General features: G+C 37.5%; 1 protein-coding gene across 7 annotated transcripts in view; it reads right to left on the bottom strand.

Annotated features, from left to right (window-relative positions):
* Window positions 1–23,914, bottom strand: part of NAV3 (neuron navigator 3) — an 883,898-nt gene that overhangs the window by 199,332 nt on the left and 660,652 nt on the right. For 6 of the 7 annotated variants that reach the window (XM_061124990.1, XM_061124999.1, XM_061125026.1 and 3 more), the window contains 2 exons: window positions 15,238–15,306; window positions 11,986–12,125 (listed from right to left, as the gene is read on the bottom strand). In XM_061124990.1, coding sequence (XP_060980973.1) covers window positions 11,986–12,125; window positions 15,238–15,306 — 209 coding nt within the window. The remainder of the gene's footprint in view (window positions 1–11,985; window positions 12,126–15,237; window positions 15,307–23,914) is intronic. The other variant, XM_061125008.1, reaches the window with a different exon arrangement.

Raw genomic sequence — 23,914 nt, 5'->3', positions numbered from 1 at the left:
TGACTATTACAACACTGATGAATGCTTGATTAAAAGTCTTAAAAAACTAAATAAAAAAAAGTTTATAATATCATACAGAAGAAAAAAATGAGTTTGGAGTTAAGAGATCTCAGCATCAATTTGAGAACTATATAGCATTTGAGAACCATATAATTCTGTCATGTCATTTGCCTGAAGTTTCATCTACCATAAATACCTCCCTCTTCCATCCTCTTTTTCTGAGAAATGGAGTGATAAACAATTAAATTAGCTATTTATTAAAAGAGACAACAATGATGCTGTTAACGTACTAGATATTGTCAAATTAATGCAAAGTCGTTTTCATGAAATGGCCAAAGGAAATTGTTTACTAAAGAATCTTTTAATATTATTCCAGAATTGGAGTCCATTAAACCAATTAAATATTAATAAATATAAAACTACAATGCCTTCACTTTTAAATGTTTTCTTCAAGGGTATCAAAATGCATGATAAAAAACATGTAATTAAGTCAATTGGCATAGAATACTTGTCTTAGCTATTTTTCAGAAGAAAAATTTACATAAAAAGTTAATAAAGAAGTTAGAGACATGAAAAGAGGTTAAATTGTTTATTGAATTTTTGTATGAGTTAGGTTTTCTTTTTTAATAAATGTGCCTAAAATAATATAGTAGCTTTGTGATATTTATATTAATATAAACAACTGTATAGACAAATGTGGGTTTCACTGGTAGCTCAGCAGTAAAGAATCCACCTGCAATATAGGAGATGTGGCAGGAGCCATAGGTTTGATCCCTGGGTTGGAAAGATCCCCTGGAGAAGAAATTGGTAACCCACTCCAGTATCTTTACCTGGAAAATCCCATGGACACAGGAGCCTGGCAGGCTATAGTCCATGGGGTCGCAGGAGTCAGATATGATTTAGTGACTAAAACAACAATAACAAATAGACAACTATTTTATATTAAGTTGATACACCAACACTGACTTATAATTCTATGTTTCCTATAATTCCTCATTTTAACTAATAAAAATTGGTGTAATTCTGGATTTATATATGCTTCACTAAAATGTAGTAGTTCACTGATAACTCAATATGTTTACTTGGTATATTTAAATTTGAAAGCATAGGATAATACATTTATTTTTTACAGTATTTAAAGTCTGTAATTTTGTCCATTTCTAGAATATCTGTAAGGCTCCATTTCGTTCATACACAAACAGTAAGATATTCTTATAAACAGTAGAAGTATCTGACTAATTCCAGACAAATCCAAACGAGATTCAAATGCCCAATGTCTCAAATACCTCCAGTCTCTGTGAATGGATTTCAATCCTTTACTTGTATCTGTTTTAAGTATAGGTTATTCCAGGTTTACTTCACTTACAGATTCCTTTCAGAATCTGTAAACATTTCATTGTAATCTGAATCACTCTCAGGAGCAGATAGAGTACATTGATTACCTACAGTTAGAAATGCCTATCAAACATTTCTTCAGAACAGCTCCTACTTATTGGTCAGATCTCACTTTCAGCTCACTTCCTCTGTAAAAACAGAACAAAAACATCATTTCCACCCTCACCTCTGCTCTCGCTAGCATCAAGTCTGGGTTAGGTGATGATTCTGTGTGCTTACTCAATCGTATCCAACTCTTTGCGACCCCACGGACTGTAGCCCGCCAGGCTCCTTCATCCATGGAATTTTCCAGGCAAGAATGGAGTGGGTTGCCATTCCTACACCAGGGGATCTTCCCGACCCAGGTATTGAACCTGCACCTCTTGTCTCCTGCTTTGGCAGGTGTTTTCTTTATTATTTCTCTTATTATAGCCATTATAACTTCACTGTAATTGTCTGTCTCTTCTACTACATCTATATATATCTGGTCCATGAAAGCAAAGACCATATATTATGGTCTATATTATGCATAGTTCTATACTATGTACACAGCACCTTCTGTGTATAGGACACTAAGTATCTGACATTCATTAATTCAATCTTTCCAACAACTGCATGAAATTTTCATTATTACCCTCATTTTGCATGTGAAGAAACTGAAGCACAATGATATTAAATAACTTGGCCAACATTACAAAATTTGTAAGTGACAAGTTTGAGAACTGAATTTAGCTTGGGGTTCTAAGTTAATTCTCTCAACGACTATGTCATAATATTTTCAAATGTATATAGTGCTAAGTACAATTTTACAGTTTCTGAAAGTGATAAGGAATAATACTATTCCTGGACTCTGGAAACACAGAAGATAGTCAATGTCAAACTAATGCCTTGAATAGAATTGCCAAATGAACCTTATTTCTTGATTACCTGGGTTGAACTGGAAACTAAGAACACCCCCAAGCCAGATGAATCTTCTCAAGTTCAGTGACTTGTGAACATGCCTGTGCATTTCACAGAATGAACTTACTATTTCAGTGATTTTTGTCAACATCTATGGCTCTATTTTGATTATCTACAGAAATATTAATCAGTGCTATTTAGTTCCTACGATCTCTAGGACATGAATCTAGGTACAACATCTGTTAAAGCTTACTGAGTAGCTATTTTGTGCAAAGTCCTTAGGCTCCCCAAGACACAGTCTGGTCAGAGGAAAGAAACTGAACTCACAAAAGATGAATGGCATATACTAAATGCTAAGTAGGAGGTGGGAAAGAAAAGAGATCAGAAATGCACAAAGGGCTGTACAATATTAAATAAGATCAAGACAAATGAGCTAAGGGAGATACACAGACATTCATGGCAGGAGGAATATAGGAGTTTTCTAGGAAACTATGTGAAAATTTATTCTACTTATTTACTTTTAAATAATATGTACATATGCATATTGGGATTCAGAGTTGGAGAGAAACAAGGTACCCCCAAAATGAAAGCATAGTCTGATATATTATTGCTTATAGGAACACAATGGCCTCACAAACATAATAATGCATACTAGCTACTAACATTTTATTGACGGTTCTTTATATTTTCTCACATTAGCATTCACAACATGATGAGATGAGAAGGGTTCCTATCTGTTTTTCTGGCTTTTCTTTCTTTCTTTTTTTTTTTTTTTTACAATTTTATAATTACTTTGCCTATCTTTTTTTGGGGGGGGAAGGGCTTCTATTTATAATACTCACTTGTGGAAGCCAAGGGTTTGAGGGTCTAAACAATTCATTCAGTGGTACACAACTAGTTAGGAATTGTTGTGTGGCTAGAATTGACACCACATGTGTGATTCTAGTTCCCAGGTAGTGGTTGTGGTAAAGAACCCACCTGCCAATGCAGGAGATATAAGAGACACGGGTTTGATCCCTATGTTAGCAAGACCTCCCCCCCACCCCCCAGGAGAAGAGAATGGCAACCCGCTCCAGTATTCTTGCCTGGAGAATCTGATGGACAGAGGAGCCTGGCAGGCTACAGTCCATGGCGTCACAGAGTCGGACACCACAGAAGCAACTTAGTACGTGTGATTCTAGAGCCCAGGCTCTGTCTTTGCCGTACAGTGTGACATTCTAAGAGTGGAATGTAAGGGTCTCAGACGTCAGTGTATGTTTCAGCCACTGGGGATCCTACTGAATGCCCATCACTTGTTCTTTAGCAGATCTGCAGGAGGCCCTGAGATCCTGCATTTCTAACAAGCTGCCACGTGATGCCAATGCTGCTGGTCACAGACCATGTTTTGAATAATAGAGTATGAAAAGATTGGGAAATCATGGTAACTGCTGAAATTATTGGCTTTAAAGAATTATTTCTTATGATATTATCCAAATTAGCTAAATTCATTAAAGTTTCCACACCTATGCAGCATTAATATTCTTTACTCTGTGAACTTCAATCTTTCCCCGGATGCTTGGCAATTTGTGGCAAGGGATCACTAAAAACAAAAGAAGCCTATCAGGTTTTCCTAATGTCTTTTATTTCATCATTTTAGCCACATCCTTAGTGTGTATCTTCTGTTTCTGCAACCAGGTTAAGAAGTCAGGGGGTTCCTCTGCTGCCTGCCTGGGAGCTTTGGTGAAGATGAGAGGAGAGGGTCAAAAAGGACCAGTCAGGATGCTCTTTAAGCGTGCTGCTAGTGGCCAGACAGACTGTTATCACCGTTCGAGTAGAGGGGAAATTCAACATCATGACACTCGAAAAAGAGGCAGGAGGGACTCCAAATTATGACATCTGTATCCAGCCCACAGTGTCAGTCATACGACAGCTGCACAACTGTCCTCAGAGGAGTGCACACAGAGAAGACACTTCTCTGAGCTCAGCTCTCAGTCTGCCCCCATCGCAACACAGTCGCAACGCAGTGCTTCAGGTTTCATGAAGAGCACGATTCACCGGTCACTGTGCATCCAGGGAACAGAACAATGAGTGTCTCTGGACTCCTCACAAGAAAGGCCGCAGAACAACAGCCACTGAAATGGCAGCCTTTCAGCTCTGACAGAGTAGGGGCCGCCACGCATTCTGTTCTCTGCGCCATTTACATCTTCGGTAGTAAGCAGCCTGGTCTCACAGCTCCATTTCTGAGTGCTGTTAACTCCGCTTCTCTGAATGGTTAGCTGGGCACGGGGGAAAGCACAGCTATGTACATCACACATCTAAAGGCATTACTGCAAAAAACTTGTAGCCTGTGTTTGCAGGGGCCCCTCTCTGCCTATAACTGTTTCTTGTCTCTGATCTCCAAAGAGAAAGGTGCTTGCACTCCTGTTCTTTTCCTCCCCCTTCTCCACCACCATCAATTCCATTACAAACAATAACCAATTATGTACTAATGGCTTACTTTTCCTAGATACTTTGATATATGGTATCACCCCGAGAGCTCTAATGACATGCCTTGTTTAAATTCATAATAACCTACAATATAATTATGATTTCTACTATTATATATGAGAAAACTGAAGCTCAGAGAAAGCAACTTGCTCCAAATCATATATATAGTAAAATTTAGAAAAGAGACTCAAAATTGGAAACCAGGCTTATGTGACTCCAAAATTTGGAAGATTTGGATACTCTCTTCTTTCCATATGTCCGTGGCCCACCCAGAAATTCTGCCAGTACGGTTCTCCAGAAAGTCATATTTGTCACAACAGTGAAGGCAATTGGATAACTCCCTGAAGTGTGGGTTCCTTCTTCCTGAACAAATAGAGGAGAATATACATGCGGAGGATATCATAGAAGATACTATTCAGCTAACCATATACTATCTCCTGGGACATCCTACTGACACCATCCTTTTGAGCTGATGTTAAAGAAGATTTTAATTCTTGCTCAGAAAACAGCTAAATTCACAGATTTAATTTTTAGCTATTTCATATGGCAAAAAGATAACTTTGATGACCTGGGAAAAATGCCAATCTGTTCTAAAATTACTACACGGAGGTAAATGTGGCAGTCACAACAGGCATATGGGAAGTTTAGATAAAGATGATTCTCTGGGGAAATTTGGCAGGTTAGCTTCAGAGCTTAGAGACTCGCTGCCAACAGTGCTACTAGCCTGAGGAAAGGACAAGGGAACACCCTCAGCTATTTATCTCTTCTTCCTCACTGAGTAGTGTGCTGTTCAGATGGAAACAAACCAGCCTTCAATTTACAAAGTAATGACAAAGGGCATGTGTACTCAGTCGCTCAGTCGTGTCAGACTCTTTGCCACCCCATGGACTGTAGCCCCGCCAGGCTCCTCTGTCCATGGGATTTTTCAGGCAAGAATACTGAAGTGGATTGCCATATCTTCCTCCAGGAGATCTTCCCAACCCAGGGATCAAACCCACATATTCTGCATTGGCAGGTGGGTTATTTACCACTGAGTCACCTTGGAAGTCCAATGACAAAGAAAAACACTACCAAAAATAACAACAGCACCTCTCTTTTCCAAGTATTCACTGTCTAGCAGGCATTGTGGTCAGTGACATGTATGGTCCCTACTAAATATTCAGCATCACAGATCATTATGGAAGGGAGGAAATGATTGATCAGTGTAGTCATGGTAATTCCTTTAGTAAATAATTAGATTCTCATTTTATAATAATATACCAAAATACTTTGAACATTTTCAAAGTTAAAACTCTCCAAAAAGCAGGAGTAGAAGGAACATACCTCAACATAATAAAAGCTATATATGACAAACCCACAGCAAGCATCACCCTCAATGGTGAAAAATTGAAAGCATTTCCCCTGAAATCAGGAACAAGACAAGGGTGCCCACTCTCACCACTACTATTCAACATAGTGTTGGCAGTTTTGGCCACAGCAATCAGAGCAGAAAAAGAAGTAAAAGGAATCCAGATAGGAAAAGAAGAAGTGAAACTCTCACTGTTTGCAGATGACATGATCCTCTACATAGAAAACCCTAAAGACTCTACCAGAAAATTACTAGAGCTAATCAATGAATATAGTAAAGTTGCAGGATATAAAATTAACACACAGAAATCCCTTGCATTCCTATATACTAACAATGAAAAGACAGACAGAGAAATTAAGGAAATAATACCATTCACCATTGCAACAAAAAGAATAAAATACTTAGGAGTATATCTACCTAAAGAAACAAAAGACCTATACATAGAAAACTATAAAACACTGATGAAAGAAATCAAAGAGGACACAAACAGATGGAGAAACATACTGTGTTCATGGATTGGAAGAATTAATATTGTCAAAATGGCTATTCTACCCAAAGCAATCTATAGATTCAATGCAATCCCTATCAAGCTACCAACGGTATTTTTCACAGAACTAGAACAAATAATTTCACAATTTGTATGGAAATACAAAAAACCTCGAATAGCCAAAGTAATCTTGAGAAAGAAGAATGGAACTGGAGGAATCAACCTGCCTGACTTCAGACTCTACTACAAAGCCACAGTCATCAAGACAGTATGGTACTGGCACAAAGACAGAAATATAGATCAATGGAACAGAATAGAAAGCCCAGAGATAAATCCACGAACCTATGGACACCTTATCTTTGACAAAGGAGGCAAGGATATACAATGGAAAAAAGACAACCTCTTTAACAAGTGGTGCTGGGAAAACTGGTCAACCACTTGTAAAAGAATGAAACTAGAACACTTTCTGACACCATACACAAAAATAAACTCAAAATGGATTAAAGATCTAAATGTAAGACCAGAAACTATAAAACTCCTAGAGGAGAACATAGGCAAAACACTCTCCGACATAAATCACAGCAAGATCCTCTATGACCCACCTCCCAGAATATTGGAAATAAAAGCAAAACTAAACAAATGGGAGCTAATGAAACTTAAAAGCTTTTGCACTACAAAAAAGGAGCATTCAGATTTAAATATGGCTTGTTATCAACTGGCCCTGGTTTACCTGACCACACTGTCTCCCATAAATGATAGCTTTCAAAATGCCTCAATCATCAGTTTTATGATGACTCAAAAGAAACATGGAATGCTGTTACATGGATTGAAGAGGCACTGTCCATTCTGCACGTGTATATATTGTAGCATATGTAAGGTGAGAGTGCGGCTTTGTGGGCTACTGCAAGATTTAGGGAGGCTTCAGTTCACCAACCAGATTCTTGAAACATACCTAATTTATGTATAAGCATGTATAGTATGTGTACACCTCAATATGTGAGCATGTATACATAGAAAACAACATATTTAATTGTCTATTTAATCATATCACTTGATCTATGTACTTAATTACTTTACCTCATAAAAATCCCCAAGATTAACCTGAAGTTATCTTGTCATTATAGGTTTAAATAATCATTAAGGAAATAAAGCAAAAAGTCCTGGCAGAATACATAAAGACATCACCAGTAATGGGACATAACAAGTAATATTTGCATTGTATTGGAAAGAAAATAAAAGAGTTCATTTTTTGTCTTATAGTAATTTCAGAGTAATTTTTAAAAATACTTAAGAACCAGATAACTGTATTTTAAAAAAGACATGAGTAATGCAACATTTACATTAAACCTATAGTTTTAAAAAAATCAATTTTGCTGAATTCTCTATGTCAAGTCTACTAAATCTATATTGAATGTAAGTGAAAGAAAACACCTCCACACCAGAAGCTGCTTCATTAGAATCTAGGAAAACAGAAAACAAATCTCTTTCGGAGGTGTGCAGGTGCCATGTGAGAATCACATGGGAGAAACAAGAGAGACAGGAGCATGCTCTGTGCTGCTGTGGCACGTTACTTAGCAACACAGGAAAACATCTCTCTGCTAAGAAACTCTGCCAAGTAATACGCGTTCACGGATCATAGTTCAGAAAGTGAATTCCAAATAGAGCCAGGAATATTTACATTCATGATAACACTGAACTCTTAAGCTGTTTTCATATTTATCATGTCAATTTTATAAAACAAGAATTATTAAGATAAATTACTTCAGTCATAAAAAATGTTATGTCCAAATGAACCACGGCATTTTTTTCCCACAGGATCCCTGATTTTCACTGAATAGGTATTTGATTTTTCTTTAAAGCATATATTTGTCTAGAGTAACTTTATAGGGTTCACAAGCAAACTGCTAAATGCTAGTGTCAGAATATGTCAGTCACTGTCAGTTTCTGAATGGCACGTCATCAAGGGAAGAAACTTGGACTCCCCAAAGAAATGCTTCTCTACAAACAATGCTGTCTTCATTTCACTGTTTGTTCTGTGAAATTTGTCCCTACTACATTCCATTTCAACAGAATGGTGGATGGCATTGTTTTCTATTTTAATATTTCTATTTAGCCTTCTCTGCAAGTGATAATTAATGTATAGCCATATTCACTGATATTTTAATCCAGTTGGTGAAAGGAGCACATTATTTTTGGTTTGTATTATTATTAAGATGATATTAGATGTATCATTTGAAGTGCGGTTTGTGATTCGCTACTGATTTCCCTTTATTAGATAAGTCACAAAATTCCAAATAAGCTATTTTTATCATCCCAAACGTGTGAGAAGCTACTGTGCTTTCAAAATTTTGTTTTTAAATAAGAAGTGAAACTGTTTTAATTGTGAATAAGTCTTTACTATCTATTACAAATTCTAGAGATTCCCCAATTGATTCAAATAACTCATCATTTAAGACTTAAGGAAAGTAGAAAATACATTTTTCTTTTAGAAGCATTCAGGGAGCACATTACAGATAGTGTGATTATTTTTTCTAGCAAAATATTTATTAAACATAAATATTATACTTTCTAATAACTAAAAAGAAATGGCAATTAGAATACTCAAGTCAGTACTTTCTGAATTCTGTCATTGTAATGCTGTAATCTTTGAAAATCTTGTTTAACTTTCACCTTACTTGGACATGCCCAGGATATGTATGCAAACTAGTTGGTCACAAAGATCAACTTATTATCTGATAGACTATTTTTCGATGTTATCCTACCACAAAACGTCTCCATGTCAAAAAGGTGTAATACATTCTTATCCAAAAAGATGTACCACAGGAACAGTCTAAAGGATAAATTATGAACTGTTTCATACATGATGTTTATATTTGCTTTGTTTGCTCTATAGTTTAAGATAATATTTTGGCAATATGTCTTCCCAGGTAGCACTAGTGGAAAAGAACCTGCCTGCCAATGCAGCAGGCCTAAGAGACACAGGTTCAATCCCTGGATTAGCGAGATTCCCTGGACAAAGGCATGGCAACCCACTCCAGTATTCTTGCCTGGAGAATCCCAACTCTTGCCTGGAGAAACTCCTGGTGGGCTACAGTCTATAGGGTTGCACAGAGTTGAGCACAACTGATGATAGCACGCACACACATTTGGCAATAGAAAATAGCATGATACAATGATTAATTTAAAAATGAGATTGTAAGTACTGACATGAAGTTGCATCTCCATGTTAATAGAAAATGCCACATAATGTATAAAACAAATTCTCCAGGCCAGAATACTGGAGTGGGTATCCTTTCCCTTCTCCAGGGGATCTTCCCAACCTAGGGATCAAACCCAGGTCTCCCACATTGCAGGTGGATTCTTTACCAGCTGAGCCACTAGGGAAGTCCAAGAATACTGGAATGGATAGCATATCCCTTCTCCAGTGGATCTTTCCAACCCAGGAATCGAACCAGGGTCTCCTGCATTGCAGGTGGATTCTTTACCAACTGAGCTATGAGGAAAGCCCTGTTTTATATAATACAATTTAAGCTTTATTATTGACCATTTAATACCTACATTTAATATAAATATTTGTGAGTGTGATATCATCCACTTTAAAGGTTTTGGAATTTTACTTTGTTGGAATTAAAAGTAATGGATATAATTCACCAGGAAAACTTTTGCTCTTGAGACTGACCTGAGGAAATCTGCTTATGGTCAAAAACCACATAATGTATGTCATCTGTCTCCATCTTGTGGTTATTGTAAATACTGCTACTTTTTAGAGAGGCTGAATGGCTATGGAAAAATAGGAGTATTTGGCTATCTTTGGATTTTTACTTTTAGATACCAGAAATTTAAGAAGTATTTCACTTTTAAATGACAGAAAAAATACATTGTTATATCAAAGTGTTAGGTCATCTAAAGCATTTCTATGTTTCTTTGCCAATGTTACTAGTCATTTCTTACAAAAATATTATGTAACTGTAGTATCATGTAGCTAAATTGGACACCTGAGCATTCCACTTGGCATATATGGTCTAAGCCTGTTTACTTTCCCTTTGAATTTCACAGCACATAAAGGCCTTTGACACTTTTTAGAAAAGTCACAAAACGAGGGGGAGATATTTTTGTGATAAGAAATTATTGTCCAGGAGAAGTATAATTCTTCAGAAATACTTCTTAGGTTCTCAAATCAAAGATCTTATTGTTTAAAGACAAAATCCTAACTTCCAAATACATACTATTTTCTTCTTTTTCCATTTAACTCAAGAACTAGGGATATTACACTGCTTTGTTTATAGGGGTTTAGAGTCTGGCCGGTTGTGTTTTAATGGGTAAGAAATTTTCAATAAAGTGTATAATTCATAGATCACCCCTGTCAATTCTGAGTAAAAGAAGTCTCATCAGATCATCCATATGAAACAATCGGAAATGTTCTAATCAGAGTCAAAAAACTTTTGACCTGGTTGAATTAGTCAAACTAAACATGTCAGCTGTTCTACCACTAAGCATACTTGTCACGTCACTATTGAATTTCCTGTTGCATGAAGAGTTAAATACTACAAAGAGAAGTTTTATTGATTAGAAAACACTACCTCAAAATCTTGCAACATGCCTAGTCCCTCCAGGGTCACAGTGCTTCCAACAGCAGAGGTTCTTGGTTTTCTTATGGTTTAGATGTAAATTGCACATCTTCCCACTTGGATGCATGCTCCCCAGGGATATGCATCAAGCCAGGGCCTCTTTAAACACACGCTGAGCACACTACAGAGAACTGTGTATCATATAGTTAATATATAATCTGCCTTTAACACACTTCTGTGTCCTTTCTTCCTGATTAGTATGTGGTTGAATATTTCTATTACATACCCTTTCAAGAAAGTAAAACAAACCTGAATAATTTGTCTCTTAAAGGAAAAATTAAGGTCATAATATTCATCTGTCCTGCTGCTTCCAAAGACTAAATATCCTTCATAATTATGTCTTAAATTCTGATTGCTTCAAACTCAATTTCCTCAAACACTTAGGGCACTTAATTAATTTAGTTAACTAAAACTAAGGATTCAAAGACATTTTATACAGGTTCATGACTTCAGAATAAACGTTCACAAAACATGAGAAGACAAAAGAAAATGGTATTTACATGCATCCAGGAGGAAATCTTTGAGAAACAGATTTTAAACATGGGGATATCACTAACTGCTTTAATATAAATGACTACATTTCCTTAAAATATTCTCCAGATAAGAAAGGTCCTGAAGAAAGCTGGAATGCAAGAGGATGCACTTAGAAAACATAAGAAATTCCACTGATAACATTTCCACTCCAAATGCTGTAACACCGCTTACACGCTAGATTTAGCATGTAATTTACGAGGCTCATAGGTTACACGTGTGCCTTTATGATGTAAGGGGAGAACACTTACCTTTTTCATTTCCATTTGCATAATTTGGAGGCTTGTTTTTATCAATGCTGTTAAAGCTCTGACTTCTCCTATTTAAATTGGAGGCTCCCTGGACCTTGCTGCTGTTGCCTGCAGCTGGCACCCTAGAGGGACCTGGAAGCCTGAAATAGTACAAGAAAAATTACATCATTATTGTACATTACAAAAAGAGAAGAGGAGGTTCTGGGTAGGGAAGGGTTAATGGGAAAATCATAATTTATGGAGTTCAGCAAAAATTGTTGGTTTAAGTGACAAATTGCTAAATACAACATTTGAGAATCACCAGAAAAGTCTTGTTTCATATGATGTAATCTGCCTCCAAAGTATATTAAAAATGTAGGACAATTAGAAATAAAGTAATTCTAACTAAAAACTCATGCTTATCACATGCGTGATGAATACAACTTTGCTTAAAGGGGCTGTAACAATTATATGAAAAGCAAGGGAAATAATAATATTATGTTCTCAGGATATTAAGCAGCTGCCTGCAATTATTGTTAAGATTTTTTCAATGTATGGGACATTTGTTTTTATCTTAGGTGGCTGTATTTTAAATGAACTTGTATGTTAATAACAAGAAGAATAAAGTTACATAATAAACTGCATAGAGCAAACACTTACTGAATATCTGAGCTAGTTAATTACTCTAAAACATGGTGTGGAAACCAGGGTCATGAGTTTGTTCATATTGGACCCACCTGTCTCACATAAAAACTTTCACTTGCTTGCCAAAAGTAAAGACCTGGACTTTACTTGGTTACCCCACAAGTGTGGCTAATAACTACACAGGCCATATGACAAAAAAGATGCAAGTCTCATAAAAAAAAAATCTGTTAGTAGAATGACAATTCAAAATGCACGCATAGGGATAGTTGCTTCAGCTCTTCTTATATGAAGGACAAGACATGAGGAAATAATGTAGACTATCTTAAAATTAGGGAAAGCTTGACAGGAGTTAACGTACTTAAGTTGTTTTACTTGAACTATAATTAAAAGCCAGTTTGGATCATTTATTTCACTGTTTAAACAGTTCCCATATTAAAATTTCAAGTATTCAGTTATTTCAAGGATCGTGCCTAAACTATGCAATTACAATATTTTATTTAGTGTATATTGCATATTTATAATAAACAATCCACATAAAACTAGAAATTAAGAACGGGCATTGGTATTCTAGACACATTTTGAAACATGACGCTGAGCACTGCCAGCATCTGCTAGTTTTTGCTGCCACCATGAGAATGTCACTGTGTACTGCTCTAAAAACTATTTTAAGAGAAAAATAAGAAAAATAATCTAGAACTTATAAAGGTAGCAATTTATTTTTTTAAACTGTTATCCTTTAGAAAAGGTTTAAAGTAAAAGAATGTTTATATCTGTTATACTGGTACCCAATATATTACAATTTCACAATCATGTGCTACCATATTCAAAATTTAACTCACCTTATTACACTACCTGACATACTATCTCCACAGATCATTAGGAAATCAAACTCTTAAATGTATACTATAAATGTTTTAAAATAGTAACAGGTATAGCAAAAAGGAAGTACATCAGGAAAACACACACAAGCCAGCCTGAAAACAGAAATGCTGATATCTTGGAATAGTTAATAGCTTCAAAATGTTGACTGTATTTTGGAGTTTAAATACATATGGCTGTTAATAGTTCCTTCAGCTATTTTGCTAATTAGAGGTTGTGTCATAATAAGATTAGAATCTTTTCCAAATGACTCCAGCATTTAACTTCTGCTCAAATGGATCTGCAGGATGTGTAAGTCTAGCACAATAACCACAGACACCAGGAATTTTGGAGACCAGGGATTGCACTGTGTAGAAAGAACTCAATTAATTAATTTGGCTGAATGTCCCAATCACAATAAAAATGAGAACTAGTCCTGTAGACTCAGCCACAGACTTAGAAAGTTCAGTCCAAAATCACATTTATAAACAGATTTTGTTACAAAATTTGCCCTGATTGCAATGAAACTTGATGTGTTTCTAGAAAGCAATTAAGTTGCATTTTAATCTTGACTGTGACCCATGGAGCCAAGTGATCTTTAGTTCTCAGAAGAACAAATTAAAACAAATTAAAAAATCCATTTGCTCTTCTCATTACCCTAATTTGACAGTCAGCCAGAGCTCCAGATCATTCATCAAAGTAATAAAAAGAGAAATGAGAATGAAGCCAAAAAAAAAAAAAGAGAGAGAGATGTTCTATTAAATTGAAAAAGTACTTAAAATACATTTTACATTCATAAATCTTAGAAGTAGTAATAAAAAATGCTTACTGAACATGGTAGATCTCTGTTCTTTCCATATCCTAATTTATCTCATTTCTTCTGATTTTTCATTAAATACCCTCTCAATTTGCCTATTCAGAATCTGTTTAATCACTATGGAAATGAGCATAAGTTAGAAAACCAAGGCAAGGGGAAAATATTTCATGTCAAGGCACCATCAGCGGTCCTTGTGGTCAAACACTGCATAATATGACTCATTATTGAGTAGTGACTGGTTAATCACCAGTGAGACACTCTCCCAGTGAGTGAGGTGGCACAAATAACTACACCTTACTCAGGGGGCAAAACACATTTGCTGTGGCCTCACTTAGCTGTGCCATCATTAACATTAAAAAAAGATCAACTGTCACACATTTTATATACTATTGATTTTCCAAACAGTATGTACTGCACTGTCATTTATTATACTACACTGACTTTAAAATACGCATTTCATAAAGAAGAAAAAAATTTAAAGTGCTAAAGATAAAAGAATGACCCAGGCTGACCTGGTGCTAACTGCCCCCCAAAAATCTTCCAATATGTCTCAGGGCTGCTTCACAATGTGCAATTATCAATGCAAGGCCATTTCAAAAAGCAATCATAATCTTGTTTTACTTCCAGAAAGTTTTACTTCTAGAAAGAAGAGGGTCTTCAAAGTAATTTTTTCCTTGATTTTCTCTAAGCCTAGAACCTAGATTTTAGCCCAGTCATAGCACTATGTATAACAAAACTAAATTAGAGGAACTCAAGATCCATTTCATAATTTAACACAACAAGCTCATCCTCAAGAAGTCATGTGGACATCTACTTGGAAAAATTCAGTACTCTAACCTTTTCATCCAGAAGTATGTCATTTTTGGAAAAAAATTTAGAATGATAGGACAAAATATCACTGGGCATTTACTTTATTATCACTAATAAGCAATAAATTAGAGATATTAACTGACCTAGTAGGCTTTTTTTGACTGGTTGCAATTCCACTGTGATTAGACTGAGTTGCATATCTGGCTGCCAGACTGTATGAGGAGAAACAGAGAAATTGAATTAAAGAGATTCCTTGAACATGGAAAGAAAGTACAAACTTACAAGAAAACTATGAGTTAATGAAATGCAATTGGAACATGTATAAACGTGCATAAAGAATAAATTAATTAGAAAATTATGATAATGTAACATATACACCATGATCTTTGATTATGAACATACTATGAAATAATTAATGCTGTGTACCCCCTTAGTGAGTGTGTTGTCAATGACTGTAAAATAATGGCTGTGTGACAATATTAGTGCCTTCTTAAGTAGTAGTATTCCATCTTATAAAGAATTCAACCTTTGTAAATGACAGTGAAAACTTCGGGAAAGCTAAAATTTGACTTATACCATAGCAAGATCTCTTTCTCAAAGAAAGATTCAAATGACAAAAAGTATGAAATGCGAGTCATTATTTTATGAACTCTAATTAGAAAATTTTAACCTAAATGCTATTTTGAATACCAAAAGTTAAAATATCTGGTTTCTGTCTAATAAGTTATTGCTGATCTCCAGCCCTGGATACAGCATTTAAAGGAAGTGATTAATAAAAGATACCTTTCTGGAGAAAGAGCCATGCAAAAATTGAGATTAAAATGGAGTCAAACTCTTCAAAAACAGACTGAACAACTGTTGAGGACAATTTCTGGGAATTCTTAAATTACAATTCTTAATGATTTTTTAAATCACAATCTTTGGTCAAAAATACACCAAAGAGCATCATGGAAACCGAGTTTTGAAGAGCAGTGATACTTTATAAACAAAATCAACATCTGTGCTTCAGTTTGAACTGATTTCTGAATTACCTAATGGCTCTAAAACTAGAGTTCTGAGGACATAGTAGGAACCAGTGGACCCAAACATTTCCACCTGCGCTGTGATGGTCATGGGTTGATGTGTGAGTAGAGGATCACTGTGTTGGTGAACTGTGATGCCTCTACATGAAGCCAGTTGTACACGCAGTTTTCAAGGCCTCCAAGGAGACAGGAACCACATGGGGGTGTTGGAATCAGGGTAGAAGGGTAGTGTGGAGCCCTGCTCTTCAGCCAATTGCTTTGCTGCCAAGCAGAGGGCATTTAATCAAAATGGTGATTAATGGTGTCCTTAAAATGGTGACACATTTCCCAAGTAAACTCTGACTCCACAGAGGCAGGCGGTGGTGGGAACATGCAGGTCCTTAGAATTGCTTGGCTAGAGAGGAATAAATACACCTTCATATTGAGATAGCTTTTCAGGGCACTTGTTTTCAAGAGGATACATGATATATTCTTATTTGCAGAGAGTACATTCTGTATTCCAATGGCACCGGCCACAAAGACAACTGGCCACAATGGCCAAACTACACCTCGACTACCACAATGTCAGAGGACAGCTTAAACACAAAAACAAAATGTTCTAGTGGGATGGGACATTCACTCAAAAGTTAAATGTTAAAGCACCTGCAGTGAAAAAACAATCTTCTGTGGATGTGTCAACTGAGAAAAAGAGAACTACCTAAAGGTTTACCATGATGTCTTCTATCCTGTACCTTCCAAATTGAAGACAAATATTAGCAGGAGAGATGCCCATTAAAAAAAAATGCACATTCCATAAGGGAGTTGAGGCCACCTCATTGATACCTTCCTCAATGATTTATAAAGTATCATAATTTCTACTATGGAAGTGGAAACCAACAGCAAAATCTAGAGAAGTTAATTGACTTGGCCAAAATCAATTTGATTTTATTGCCCATGCGTGTTTTCTCATTATCAGAGAATATAGGGTTTCTTAGGTGGCTTAAAAGTAACAAATCCACCTGCCAAAGAAGGAAACACGGGAGACGCAGGTTTGGTCCATGGGTCAGGAAGATCCCATGGAGGAAGAAATGGCAACCCATTCCCGTATTTTCGCCTGGGAAATCCCATGGATAGAGGAGCTGGTGGGTTATAATCTATTGGGCCACAAAGAGTTGGACATGACTGAGCACATGCACATCAGAGAATACTCTACAAGTTGCCTATATTTTTGTACTGAGCCACCCTACTTCCATTCTTTTAAAACTTGGTTTCTGCTCTATTCTCTTCTTGCAATTGTGAAACTGTTATTTGAAGAACACAAGAGTCTGATTCAGTTCTTAACATATTCTAATATCTTTGAATTTGACCATATTGTTCCTTCTGCCTTTCTGACTCTCTTTCATAGACTGTCCTACTAGATAAACTCAATTGATCTGCCCACCATCATTCTTGATCATTTTCTCTTTCCTTCACGTCTTCCATTATCCACCTCTTAAAGACAAGCTTTTTCATATGCTATCTTTCCTCAAGCACTTGTATGCATTCTTTCATTTGAGTCTTACATAAGATTTCAGATAAAATAAACCAGAAAGTGAAAGTGTTAGTCACTCAGTCATGTCCAACTCTTTGCAACCCCATGGAATGGCACCTCAGTCCATGGAATTCTCCAGGCACGAATACTGGAGTGGGTAGCCATACTCTTGGGCTTTCCTGGTGGCTCAGTGGTAAAGACTCTGCCTACAATGCAGGAGACCCAGGTTCTATCCCTGGGTCGGGAAGATCCCCTGGAGTAGGGCATGGCGATCCACTCTAGTACTCTTGCCTAGAGAATCCCATGGACAGAGGAGCCTGGCAGGCAACAGGGTCGCACAGAGTCAGACATGACTGAAGCAGCTAAGCAGCAGCAACCATACCCTTATTCAGGGGATCTTCACAACCCGGGGATTAAACCCTGCTTCCTGCTGGTGTTAATTAATAATTGAAGGCTGGGATTAATATCTGCACCATATTGCCAGTGATCAACATCAAATGAATAAAAGACACCCATTTCCATGACCTTCAAAATCAACTACCACACCAAACTCACCATTTTCTTTTTTAACTCCCCAGTTCTAATCAGATCCTATCTTTCATTTCATGATTTCTGTTCACAAGATCACCATTTTATTTAACCCTCTGGACTTGAAGCCTCAGGAGTCAACTCTTCCCTTTTTTTCTTCCTTTTAATTATTATAGATGTACAATCAGTATCCTGCCATGCTGATTTGACCTGTACAAATTTATTTGTATCTATGTTCTCCTTCAATTTTCATGTCTCCTATGCTAACGCAAGCCTCAACACTTCCCACAGCGACTCTAGTTCCCTTCATTTTTCTTGATTATTTTTTAACCTGGCTCTGACTCCCTGTGCAGCAGAAACATATTTTTTCCCACAATGCTTGTAATACCATTTCCCTAGTTTCAGATTTACAAACTGGCTAGTAACAAAGTAGGTGAGTGGATACAGTCAAAACAATTTATTAATGAAACAGACACAAGGGACATGTAGACACAGCTCTGAGGCAAGTGAGGGGAGGTAAAAAGAGTTAGAGCATCAGTCAACTAAGGATTTGCAGACATCTGGATGGAAGATTGTGTCTTCTTTTCCAGAAATGTTATCAAAGGAAACTCCTTCTAGTTAACAATTTGGATGGCAAAAGGTATCAGAAACAAAAGAACAACAACAACAAAAAATAGTTAGAAACTCACTGTGGGTCCTATACTAAAGAAGCATCTGCTCATCTATATAAAGCAGAATATCAAGGGAATGCTTTTTATTTCCTCTAACATGGAAGGGAAGAGGTGGAGTTTCTAGACAGCCAATTAAACAAAGGATGAAATTCATCTGGTATTCAAAACACAGAAGGATCCCAACTGCCAGAACTATCTAAAACAGCTTCAGCACAAATCTCCACATGGAATTGCAATATCCATGTATTTATAAAGAAAGAATGCTTCTCAAAGTAAACAGATCCTGAGTTTTGATTACCTATTTTTATTAACCACCAGAGTCTCACTACTCAAAGTGCTGTCCACAGAGGAGCAGAACCGGCATGATTTGACCTGCTTTATTGACTACGCCGAAGCCTTCGACTGTGTGGGTCACAACAAACTGTGGAAAATTCTGAAAGAGATGGGAATACCTCTTGAGAAACCTGTATACAGGTCAGGAAGCAACAGTTAGAACTGGACATGGAACAACAGACTGGTTCCAAATAGGAAAAGGAGTACGTCAAGACTGTATATTGTCACCCTGCTTATTTAACTTATATGCAGAGTACATCATGAGAAACGCTGGGCTGGAGGAAGCACAAGCTGGAATCAAGATTGCCAGGAGAAATGTCAATAACCTCAGATACGCAGATGACACCACCCTTATGGCAGAAAGTGAAGAGAAACTAAAAAGCCTCTTGATGAAAGTGAAAGAGGAGAGTGAAAAAGTTGGCTTAAAGCTCAACATTCAGAAAACTAAGATCATGACATCTGGTCCCATCACTTCATGGGAAACAGATGGGGAAAGAGTGGAAACAGTGTCAGATCTTATTTTTTTGGGTTCCAAAAGATGGTGACTGCAGCCATGAAATTAAAAGATGCTTACTCCTTGGAAGGAAAGGTATGACCAACCTAGACAGCATATTAAAAAGCAGAGACATTACTTTGCCAACAAAGGTCTGTCTGGTCAAGGCTATGGTTTTTCCAGTGGTCATGCATGCATGTGAGAGTTGGACTGTGAAGAAAGCTGAGCGCCGAAAAATTGATGTTTTTGAACTGTGGTGTTGTAGAAGATGCTTGAGAGTCCTTTGGACTGCAAGGAGATCCAACCAGTCCATCTTAAAGGAGATCAGTCCTGGGTGTTCATTGGAAGGACTGATGCTGAAGCTGAAACTCCAGTACTTTGGCCACCTCATGCGAAGAGTTGACTCATTGGAAAAGACAGTGATGCTGGGGAGGGATTGAGGGCAGGAGGAGAAGGGGACAACAGAGAATGAGATGACTGGATGGCATCACCGACTCGATGGACATGAGTTTGAGTAAACTTCAGGAGTTGGTGATGGACAGGGAGGCCTGGGGTGCTGCAGTTCATGGGGTCACAAAGAGTCGGACACGACTGAGTGACTGAACTGAGAGGCTTCCTTGGTGGTTCATCTGGTAATCTGCCTGCAGTGCAGGAGACCTGGGTTCAATCCCCAAGTTGGGAAGATCCCCTGGAGAAGGGAATGGCAGACTCCAGTATTCTGGTCTGGAGAATTCCATGGACTATCCATGGAGTCACAAAGAGTCGGATGGACCTTGTTAGAAATACTGGTCGGTTCCCAAATCTACTGACTCAGAATCTTCATTTTAACAGGATTCCTATACATAATTGGACTTCCCAGGTGGCACCAGTTGTGAGGAACCTGCCTGAATACAGGTTCATCAATGCAGAAGACAGGGCCTGTAGCCTACCTCAGTCCATGGGAGATGGGTTCGATCCCTGGATCAGGAAGATCCCCTGGAGGAGGGCATGGCCACCCACTCCAGTATTCTTGACTGGAGAATCCCATGGACAGAGGAGCCTGGTGGGCTACAGCCCACAAGGTCGCAAAGAGTTGGACATGGCTGAGGGAATTGAGCGTGCATCAGGTCCCTTAGCTTTCCCAACACAACAGCTCTCTCCTGAGCTGCTCCTCCTCTTCCTTCCCAGACTTAGGTTTACTCACCACACTCATCTTCTAAATTTAGTACTATGACCATGAATATTTTCAAAATCATAATCCTAGGCATCAGCTAATCTACCCCTCCATTTTTTTATATCAAATCTCTATTTTATAATCCAATCTCAATTCTACAATCAACCTCTTTTCTAAAATATCTCATTATCTCCTAGATAATCTACCTGAATCTAGCAGCTATTAATAGATTTCTCCCAGATATTCCCCATATGTTCCAACCTCAACTCATTCTTCTTCTTCCAAATCGTCCTCTTTCTCTTTGCTGTTGCTATTTAAATTTAGTGTCAAATACTTTTTTCCATTGAACAAAGAGCTTCCTCCTGATCATGACCCACTCCATTCTTCCCCCTGTGTCATCCCGCTCATGGATTCTAATGATGACTCAGGTGACTAGGCACTTTGTTATCAGTCCTTTTTTTCACAGCTAGTCTAATTCATTCTTCTCAGAGTCAACAGAACCAACTTTCCCAAGAAAGAATAGATGTCAATATTTTTCTTTGAACTTGCTGTTGACTCCCCACTGTCTACAGGACAGAGTCCAAATTCTGTGGTCTGGTTTACAGAGTGCTTCTGTGTGTCTCCTCAGACTCTCCTACAGCTTCCTCTCCTTGGCACATCCTCCACCCCACGTTCTCCCCTGTCACCAGACCTCAGCCATGGCCTGGGGCCTCTTCTCCCAGCTCCCTGCATTTCCTCATGAGGCTTCCTTCAACCTAGAACACCATTATTTCTTGTCCCCACATTATGCTATCTTGCTTCTACTTTAAGATCCTACTCAAATGTCACCTCCTTCTTGAGGCATTTCTCAAGTACTGTAGAGTTACTTTTGTCCTCCATGAGTCCCCAGGTCTTTACTTATCTCTAAGTGTTTGCTTAATATGGAAATTTATCAGGGTAAATGTCTGCCTCCTGAATAGATGGCATTGTTCACCAGGACAAGGGTAATGGTATGTTCATTTCTGCATTCCCAGTTCCTATCATGGGTTTGAAGTGAAGTGAAGTGAGGTCACTCATTGGTGTCCGACTCTTTGCAACTTGGTGGACTAGAGCCCACTAGGCTCCTTTGTCCATGGGATTCTCCAGGCAAGAATACTGGAGTAGTATTATTCAAACAACGGGCTTCCCAGGTGGCTTCAGTGGTAGAGAACATGCCTGCCAAATGAGGGAGAATAAGAGACGTGTGTTCGATCCCTGGGTCAGGAAGATCCCCTGGAGGAGGGCATGGCAACTCACTCCAGTATCCAACAATGGTAATGATATCACCATTTTATAACCAAGTGAAATTGTTTTAAGAATGGAATTATAAAAATTATGCTAAAGGAGGGAAAACAACATGTCTTCATTGTGTCCTTATTAGGTGATGTTAGCCTTTATCATGTATTATTCACAATAGTCCTGCAAAGTTAATGCTCTATTCCTCACTGAAACATATGAAATTGATGCCTTTAAACATTAACTCATTTGTACAAGTTATGCATCTTATAAATGATAATACTGAAATTTAAATGTTTGTTGAATTCTATAAACTATGCTGTGTTCTACTATGACATATTATTTACTTTCAAATTACAACTGGCAATATTTTAATGCTTATTTTTCTATGAATTCATTGCCCTTTGGATTTGTGAATATCTCCTTCAGGGTATCATCTTTTCCAGTCTCAAATACATCTATTTTCAATAGATACTTCTCAACATTCAGAGAGAGAATATTAGATAATTTCATTCAACAGATTACTTTATGCAGAAATATGAAGTAGGCAGTAAAAGAAACTTATATTGTAAGGTATTTTTAGTATCCAGGCAACTCTCCTCAAAAATCCCCCAAGTAAACACTATATTTAAAATTTTTAAGCCACCTTTTAGTAAGAACTAGACAATAAGTCATACTATTTATAACTTGCCACTTGTTCATTACACACATAACTAAGCAATCAATCACAGAACTTTTGAACTTTTTCTGCTGAGCACTATGGTAACCTCAAAATCTCTGGCCAGGATTCCAGCAACTTATATTAATTAAAAGGCTTAGAATGAGTGTAAAAACTTCCTTGATTCCCTCTTTTATGCTCTCATCAAAATATAAAGAAGATTTTGAGTGGTTTGGTGCAGGACTTTTGTAGAAGATTCTATTTCTGTTGTAATTATACTAACAGTGAACTTCCATGCAGTAGTAAAAATTACATAATCTTACTAGTTAGCTTTCATCTTCAAAAATCAAAATGGACCCAGATATAAAGGATATGTGCATCTTTTAAAAATCACCAAAGTGTACCATCTGAACATCACACATCTATTACTCTTTATCTCCATTGGCTACTATCAAGCTTCTGAATATCTCATTTGCTGTGTTCAGTCACTCGGTCATGTCCAAGTCTGTGACCCCATTTACTGCAGCACACCAGGCTTCCTCATCCTTCACTATCTCCTGGAGTTTGGTCAAATTCATGTCCATTGAGCCGATGATGCCATCCAATCATCTTATCCTCTGTCATCCCGTCCTCCTCCTGCCCTCTATCTTTTCCAGCATCAGGGTCTTTTCCAATGAGTCAGCTTTTCGCATCAGTTGGCCAAAGTACTGGAACTTCAGCTTCAGCATCAGTCTTTCCAATGAATATTCAGGGTTGATTTCCTTTATAGGATGGACTGGTTGGATCTCCTTGCTCTCCAAGGGACTCTCAGGAGTCTTCTCCAACACCACAATCTGAGAGCATCAATTCTCTGGCGCTCAGTCCAACATTATGGCCCAAATTTCACATCCATACATGACTACTGGAAAAACCATATCTTTGACTATACGGACCTTTGTTGGCAAAGGAATGTCTCTGCTTTTTAATACGTTGTCTAGGTTTGTCTTAGCTTTTCTTCCAAGGAGCAAATATCTTTTAATTTCATGGCTACACTCTCCATCTGCAGTGATTTTGGAGACAAAGAAAATTAGGTCTGTCACTCTTTCCATTTTTCCCCATATATTTGCCATGAAATAATGGGAACAGATGTCATGATATTCCTTATTTGAATGCTGAGTTTTAAGCCAGCTTTTTCACTCTCCTCTTTCACCTTCATCAA

Source organism: Dama dama, chromosome 3 (assembly GCF_033118175.1).
Source record: "Dama dama isolate Ldn47 chromosome 3, ASM3311817v1, whole genome shotgun sequence".
Classification (NCBI taxonomy): Eukaryota; Metazoa; Chordata; class Mammalia; order Artiodactyla; family Cervidae; genus Dama; species Dama dama.
This window is presented reverse-complemented; position numbering and strand designations above follow the sequence as displayed.